The following is an 8527-nucleotide window of genomic DNA, read 5'->3' as shown; positions in this document are numbered from 1 at the left end:
AGTTGACATGTGGGACTGACTAGTTGCGTCACTCGTCTAGAGAACGTTGATCCTTGTGCGTGGCGGTGGAAGTGTAATGTCAGTTTTCGTCGGCTTGTCAAATATTGAAGGGAGGGTGTGTTCGCCATTTACCTGGACTAACATTACTGCTTCTTGAAACTACTTTACTAAAGAAGAGGACAGATACAGCTGTAAATTATTATTTATTGTGTTAACGCTGGCTACTATTCTGGAGAAAGCAGAGTCCGGATTAAAGGTATGTTTGTGAAGGGGGAGTCGAACTAGTACTGTTTTTTTCTCGTTCGGGAAAACCTTTCCTATTTCCTGTATGATGATGTTTGGCCTTTAATTTAAACAGGTAACTAACTAACCAGAGAGACAGGAGCTAACGGACCAGTAATCCCAACATTCTTTCGAAATAAGATAATCTAGCTACTATAGCTAGCTTGCTGAAAGTGGAGAGTCAGTCTGCTTGCAAACTCACCATAAAGTCAGTGTCAACTGCTGGCTAACGTTGCAACAAGTGTTGTTACAACCATTGTAACCTTCAGGATCGTTTGTTGTTTTTGTAGCTTTCCACCTGGCCTAGCTTGTTTGACAAGTGAGTTGGCTAGACATGATGAATTGCATATACAACATTTTCCAGATATGAATATGGGAACTATTGGTTAGTAAAGTGGCGGAGACTGATAGCAACTAGCTTACTAACATTACTACAGTACAAGCCATTGACCACAGATCATTCTGGTATTATAGCATAGCCATATCATGTTTAATTAGTTGTACCTCGTTCCAAACCAATGTTGAATGGTAGGTAATTTTAAGCGAACAGCAATTTAGGTTGGCTGCATGATTGAGCAGAATTGTAGACCTAAAATCAAAGGTGATCAGAACTGAGGAGTTAGCATAGTTAAGGTACCCGAACAAACAGCCTAACTTGATAAGACCTAGCTAGCTCTCAGAACCTTCTACTCAGTATGTAGGGTTTTCAGCCATTACATTCCCCCATATTTGGCTCCGTGTAAACCGACGCTGTGTTTTAACGTTTAGAAACGTCAATCATCGCTTACGAAATGGTTTTCCAAACATATGCTGATATGCCCGTTATCTTTCATGTCAGCTAGAAAGAATATTTCAAATAAGAGACTTACTGTAGCAGTTTTGCACAGATCCATAATGTGTTTAAATCCAGTTGACAAAATACACTTCCTCCCCAAAAACACACAGGTGTTCGGATCATGCTAATTAGCACAGGTGGTCTTCTGTCTGTCTTCCATTAACAAGCGCTGTAACATGGAGATATGCCCGTCAAGGAACACTAACCCTATAAAAGGTGTGTAGTAATTTCACTTTTTTATTATTATTTCTCACCGATATGAAAAGAGACCCCAGCAAAATCGGGTTTTCATTTATCTGCATGTCCAGACCTTATATTTAGCCTCACATTGGAGTGTTTAAACATTTTCTTTTCAGGACAGGCTACAGATTAAATAAATTATGATGAACTTCATAGGGCGGTGAAAGTGCACGGAATGAGCTTGATGCTCCTTTCCAATAACTGTCGAGGTTCTTGTTCTGCTGACATGGTGGTCGATGCTAGAATGCTGTTTGACAAATAAAAATATTCTCTTAACCATAATAATCTCTTCAAGTAGACTAACCTACCTGCAGAGCCTATCCGCACTGTATCTGCAAGCTGTTGGCTGTAGTGAAAGTGCTAAAACCAGAGTAGGTACATTTGTTATTTAATGCAACAGTTTGTGATAACTCTTGGTAGAGTTGAAAATGGAAACACACTGAACATTAGATTTGTATTTGTTGCATGAAAACGTAAGTGGATACCAAATGCTGTGTGCACTACATCATCATGCACTGATTTTTATCCACAACGCGTCAGTTTGGTGGAAACACCACTCGTGGGAAAATGCACATATTTTCTTTCACATCAAATCAAAGTTTATTTTTCACGTGCGCCGAATACAACAGTTACAGTGAAATGCTTACTTACAGGCTCTAACCAATAGTGCAAAAAAGGTATTAGGTGAACAATAGGTAGGTAAAGAAATAAAACGACAGTAAAAAGACAGGCTACATACAGTAGCGAGGCTACATACAGACACCGGTTAGTCAGGCTGATTGAGGTAGTGTGTACATGTAGATATGGTTAAATTGACTATGCATATATGATGAACAGAGAGTAGCAGTAGCGTAAAAGGGGGGGTGGTGGGTGGCAGGACACAATGCAGATAGCCCGGTTAGCCAATATGTGGGAGCACTGGTTGGTTGGCCCAATTGAGGTAGTATGTACATGAATGTATAGTTAAAGTGACTATGCATATATGATAAACAGAGAGTAGCAGTAGGGTAAAAGCAGGGTTTGGGGGGGGCACAATGCAAATAGTCTGGGTAGCCATTTGATTAGCTGTTCAGGAGACTTATGGCTTGGGGGTAAAAACTGTTGAGAAGCCTTTTTGTCCTAGACTTGGCACTCCGGTACCGCTTGCCATGCGGTAGTAGAGAGAACAGTCTATGACTGGGGTGGCTGGGGTCTTTGACAATTTTTAGGGCCTTCCTCTGACTCTGCCTGGTGTAGAGGTCCTGGATGGCAGGCAGCTTAGCCCCAGTGATGTACTGGGCCGTACGCACTACCTTCTGTAGTGCCTTGCGGTCGGAGGCCGAGCAGTTGCCGTACCAGGCAGTGATGCAACCAGTCAGGATGCTCTCAATATTGCAGCTGTAGAACCTTTTGAGGATCTGAGGACCCATGCCAAATCTTTTTAGTTTCCTGAGGGGGAATAGGCTTTGTCGTGCCCTCTTCACAACTGTCTTGGTGTGTTTGGACCATGTTAGTTTGTTGGTGATGTGGACACCAAGGAACTTGAAGCTCTCAACCTGCTCCACTACAGCCCCGCCGATGAGAATGGAGGCGTGCTCGGTCCTCCTTTTCCTGTAGTCCACAATCATCTCCTTAGTCTTGGTTACATTGAGGGATAGGTTGTTATTCTGGCACCACCCAGCCAGGTCTCTGACCTCCTCCTTATAGGCTGTCTCGTCGTTGTCGGTGATCAGGCACTGTTGTGTCGTTTTTTTTCTTTATGCGGATTTTAGAATATTCACATGCAAGTCTGTCACCAATTGGATAGAAACCTAGCTAGTAAGACTCGATCACATTTTTTGTATTAATGGGAATACTTGGGATAATATTTCCTAAACAAAAAGTAGTTTTATATCTTAATTCCTGGTGATTTTTTTTGGGGGGGGGGGGGGCAAAAACAAAAATCTGCCAAAATGTTTTTCCTGTATCAGCTGTGTGTTAATAGATCTGAAAAGATTAATTGAGTTGTTAGTGAATGTGGTGACAACAAGAATCTACTGCGCTACATGTTGTCTAATATCAAGTCTTCTCGCCCCTCCCAGGATGCTAAAAAGGCTCTGAGTCTGGGCTCCAAGATGAGTGTGACGTCATGGTTCCTGGTCAGCAGCTCAGGCACAAGACACCGGTTGCCACCGGAGATGATCTTTGTGGGCCGGGAGGAGTGCGAGCTCATGCTGCAGGTGTGTATGACATCAAGATTCCCTAAAATCTCGTCCCGTGTGGCTCAGTTGGTAGAGCATGGCGCATGCAACGCCAGGGTTGTGGGTTCATTCCCCACGGGGGGACCAGGATGAATATGTATGAACTTTCCAATTTGTAAGTCGCTCTGGATAAGAGCGTCTGCTAAATGACTTAAATGTAAATGTAAATGTAAAAACACGGCACTTCCATACAGCTACTACCAGAACTGGCTTTTTCGTAGCAGGTTAGGAGAATTAGCTTAAGGTTAGGATTAGCGAAAATGCTCTCCTAACCTGCTATGAAAAGTCACTTCCAGTCGTAGCTGTATGGAGGTGGTGTGTTTTTAGGGAGTACCGAATGACATCCGCAGCACCTTCTGTTTAGACACCACATGCCATCAACCTGTCAACTGCCCATCCACCCTCTAGTGAAAGGATGACGCCTATATTAGGGTCCTGACTCAAGGAAAGCAAGTTTTATTAATGTACGAAAGATCTGTGGGAGTTAACCTGTGTGTATATGAGAGGTGTTTATTTGTGCACGTGTGTGTTTTAAGAGCAGTGCCTGCTGGGAGAATTGCCTCCCGCAAATGTCAAAGCAAAATGCAACTGACACATTCCACCCTGCTATTTTTCTCCATGTTTTCTGGTTCTAATAACTGTTTGGAATCATTTGCTAGTTTCTTTCTGTGTACTTCTCGCTCTTGCCTTCTAGCTCTTGCCACTGGAAAAAAGAACGCTGCCTTCAAAATAGTTTATACACTTTCCTCAGTCTGTGGTTTGCTCAACATGCCCAGCCCACCACATCTGCTTGTAGAATTGAAAAGTTGCTCTTGTCCACATTCAGGCATCACTGGCTCCAGCAAAACCTCAGCCTCTCCTATTGGAAATGATGCTTACTTATAATCTCTCTTTAAGTGTGCATGCTTTCTGGTCTGGCATGTGCTACAGCCCAAGCATATTTCAGTCTTGTCCCTTTTTGGCATTGTACAGTCTTTTGTTTTTGTATTTGCAGCACAATGTAAAATGACAATACCCACAAAAACCAACGTTTGGTGACTGTCTGTAATGTGAGCATTCCGTTTGGCTTTTTGACAGATGTGGAACTGGAGCCATTTCAAATGAAAGTTGTTTAGCGTCTTGATGTTGTCTCTTTGTAAAAGTCTGTCTGAACAGTATGTGCCTCTACAAGCCCAACAAGTAGGCCATGAAGTCTTTAGAGAAACTGTATTCGTCACTCTGCAACGGCTGTGGGGTGCCAGAGGTCGCATTCGTCTCAGATAAGATAAATGGACATTCCTCTGGGAAAGTGGGGTGATGTTGTAACTGAGTGGTGTTTTATTTATTATTTGAGACCAGACCTTTTTTTTTGTCAAGGGCAATTCCATGGTAATGGAATTTTCACTTAAAATGTTTGCTAAACTAAAAATATTGATTTCAAAATGTAACAATACATACAACTCTATGCACAAGTAACACTTTCAACAATTTACACAGAAAATTGTACAAAATCACATTTACTGGAAGAACTGTGCAGATGCAAATTTTGGTAAAAGAAATTCGGTAAAATCCCCACATTTCACCACAACTTTTTTTTACATCATTTGGATGATGCAAGGTTGCCACTTTACAAAATAGTATGCATTACAATTTTTTTTACCACAGAGAATCAGATAAATGTAGGCTACAGTCTTTCTATTGGCTTATTTGCATATTCAAGCCTGTCTCAAAATACAACACTCCCCTTTTAAGGCTCTCCTGGGGGATGGTTAAACACCCTTGGTAGCCTATAACATATTGCACCATTAGGCTACAATTTAAACCAAATACTTTTTGTTTTTATAAAATAATTCTCTCCATGGCTTAACAGTAATGGCGTCCCATCATCAAAGAAATATATGGTTCAAAACGGACTCTTGGACAACTGATCCAAAATTCATACAACCACTGCATATAAAAAAAATAATTCAAAAGCAAGGAGGCTGATTGATGCAACCGATCAGACTGTTTAGCTTAAAATCGTAATGTTTTATTTCTTCTTATTAAAAGCTCAACGATGCTTACATGGCTATAGGCAATGCGCAAATGTTCCAAAATGCAATTGGCGGGAAAACACAATTCTCAAACGCGCACCCCAAGCGTAAGCAGTTTCATGTGACAGGTATGAAAATATCTGTTAAAAATTAAGAAAGGGGAGCTTTGAAGGTGCTTCAGCTAGCATGGGTTACTAATATGACAAGGATTATGCCTTTGGCTGCTGGACAATTAAAATAACGTTGATTTGAAAACCAATAACGTAAACTCACTCACTTTTGTACATCGTCTTGGTCCGTACAATTGACCTTACCCCAAAAACGTCATACTTCCAGATCAACTGTAATGTCAATACCATTGTAAAGCACAATTTCTCCCCTTTCCAACAAAATCAATGACATGCGCTCCACGCTGCCCGTTTCTGCATAATTCAAGAAGGCATTTTATTAAATGGCGGGTGGGGAAGCAAAACTAATGCGTGATAGTGAGAAGGACAGATGTGTGGGAAAACTGCTTTTTTTTGTCACGGTTGCGCACATTTGTACAGAATGGGGTGAGTTTACATACATTTTTGAAAATGTATAAAAAACAGGTACTTTATTTACATTTACAGTATTCAGACCTTTTGCTATGAGACTTGAAATTGAGCTCAGGTGCATCCTGTTTCCTTTGATCATTCTTGTTTCTACAACTTGATTGGAGTCCATCTGTGGTAAATTCAATTGATTGGATATTATTTGGATAGGCACACACCTGTGTATATATAAGGCCCCACAGTTGACAGTGCATGTCAGAACAAAAATCAAGCCATGAGGTCGAAGGAATTGTCTGTAGAACTCCGAGACAGGATTTGGGTCGAGGCACAGATCTGGGGAAATGTACCCAAAAATGTCTGCAGCATTAAGGGTCCCCAAGAACACAGTGGCCTTCATGATTCTTAAATAGAAGTTTGGAACCACCAAGACTCTTCCAAGAGCTGGCCGCCCGGGCAAACTGAGCAATCGGGGGAGAAGGGCCTTGATCAGAGAAGTGACCAAGAATCCGATGGTCACTCTGACAGAGCTCCAGAGTTCCTCTGTGGAGATGGGAGAACCTTCTAGAAGGACAACCATCTCTGCAGCACTCCACCAAGCAGGCCTTTATGGTAGAGTGGCCAGACGGAAGCCACTGCTCAGTAAAAGGCACATGACAGTCTGCTTGGAGTTTGCCAAAAGGTATCTAAAGACTCTCAGATCATGAGAAACAAGATTCTCGGGTCTGATGAAACCAAGATTGAACTCTTTGGCCTGAATGCCAAGCGGCACGTCTGGAAGAAACCCGGCACCATCCCTACAGTGAAGCACGGTGGTGGCAGCATCATGCTGTGGGGATGTTTTTCAGCGGCAGAAACTGGGAGATGAGTCAGGATCGAGGGGAAAGATGAATGGCAGAGAGATCCTTGATGAAAACCTGCTCCAGAGTGCTCAGGACCTCAGACTTAAGCAAAGGTTCACCTTCCAACAGGAGAACAAGTCTCTGAATGTCCTTGAGTGGCCCAGTCAGAGCCTGGACTTGAACCCAATCTAACATCTCTGGAGATACCTGAAGATAGCTGTGCAACAACGCTCCCCTTCCAACCTGACAGAGCTTAAGAGGATCTGCAGAGGAGAATGGGAGAAACTCCCCAAATACACGTGTGCCAAGCTTGTAGCGTCACACCCAAAAAGACTCAAGGCTGTAATCGCTGCCAAAGGTGCTTCAACAAAGTACTGAGTAAAGGGTCTGAATACTTTATGTAAATGTGATATTTCATTTATTTGTTTTTTAATACATTTGCAAACATTTCTAAACCTGTATTTGCTTTGTCCTAATGCAATATTGTGTGTAGATTGATGAGGGGAAAAAACTATTTAATCAATGTTAGAATAATGCTGTAACGTAATAAATTGTGGAAGAAGTCAAGCGGTCTGAATACTTTCTGAATCCACTGTACATCTTCATTTCTGTTCCAATTAAACTGAGTGGATGAAAATGATCCCAATTTGTGACTTATTTTCCTTTCTTAGGGATTAGGGATATAGTAGCTGTGTTGATGTCTCTGTGGAATTGTCCTTTTTCAATAGCAATGTTAAGCGATTCAATAATAACTGATCCTAGCTCATCCCAAAAGTTGGGAATGGGTTCAGGAGGCATTCCATCAATACCAGGCGCTTTATCTGTCTTCATATTTAAAAGAGCAGCTTTCAGTTCAGATAAAGTGACAGGTTCCTCTAATAAAACTGTCTCTTCCTGAGAAAGTTTGGGCAACGTAAGGTTCTCCAGGAACCGCCGACAAGCAGAAGCTATTTGAAGAACTCTATAAATCTGACTAATATGCTATAAAACTTCTTTATTTCTGTAGGATCAGATATCAGTCCCTTAGTAGGGGATCTGAATAGCTGTATTGATGATCTTGTTTCAGCATGTTTAAGCTGCAGTGCCAGTAAGTGGCTAGGCCTACTCCCTTAAACAGTATTTTTGTCACACCCTCTGCTCTGTTGCAACAGGTCATTAAGTTTCAGTCTACTTGTTTTTATCCCAATTTCTTTCTCTGAGTAGTTGTCTTCCTGCATTTTACAATGAGTTTTCCAATTCACTGATCTTCTGAAGTCTTTATTTCTGGAAATGGGAGGAAAAATGTGTAGTGTTTCCTCTTATGAAACCTTTTACAGCTAACCATACCATAGTTGAGTCCTCCACTGAGTAATAATTTATTTCAAAAAATTATTTTAAATTGGATCTAAACTGAAAAAGGAAGTCAGTTGTGTAGTGAAGTATTATTAAACCTTCATCTCAGTGCACATTTTTTCATTGGGAAGATTTGAAATTTACAGAAGAATGATCAGTTAGAATGGCGTGTAATGTTTTTATAAGTTCCATGTTACCTGTAATATCAGTAGATGTTGAAACATAGTAAATT

At 41.3% G+C, this 8527-nt stretch overlaps 1 protein-coding gene across 2 annotated transcripts in view; it reads left to right on the top strand.

The window, feature by feature from the left end:
* Window positions 1-8527, top strand: part of LOC139530754 (centrosomal protein of 170 kDa protein B-like) — a 49281-nt gene continuing 40754 nt past the window's right edge. For both annotated transcript variants that reach the window (XM_071327425.1, XM_071327424.1), the window contains exons 1-2: window positions 1-256; window positions 3418-3555. In XM_071327425.1, coding sequence (XP_071183526.1) covers window positions 3451-3555 — 105 coding nt within the window. In that variant the 5' untranslated portion in view covers window positions 1-256; window positions 3418-3450. The remainder of the gene's footprint in view (window positions 257-3417; window positions 3556-8527) is intronic.

This window comes from Salvelinus alpinus, chromosome 9, assembly GCF_045679555.1.
Source record: "Salvelinus alpinus chromosome 9, SLU_Salpinus.1, whole genome shotgun sequence".
NCBI classification, from domain to species: Eukaryota; Metazoa; Chordata; class Actinopteri; order Salmoniformes; family Salmonidae; genus Salvelinus; species Salvelinus alpinus.
Note: the sequence above shows the minus strand (reverse complement) of the source record. Positions and strands in the feature narration are given on the sequence as shown.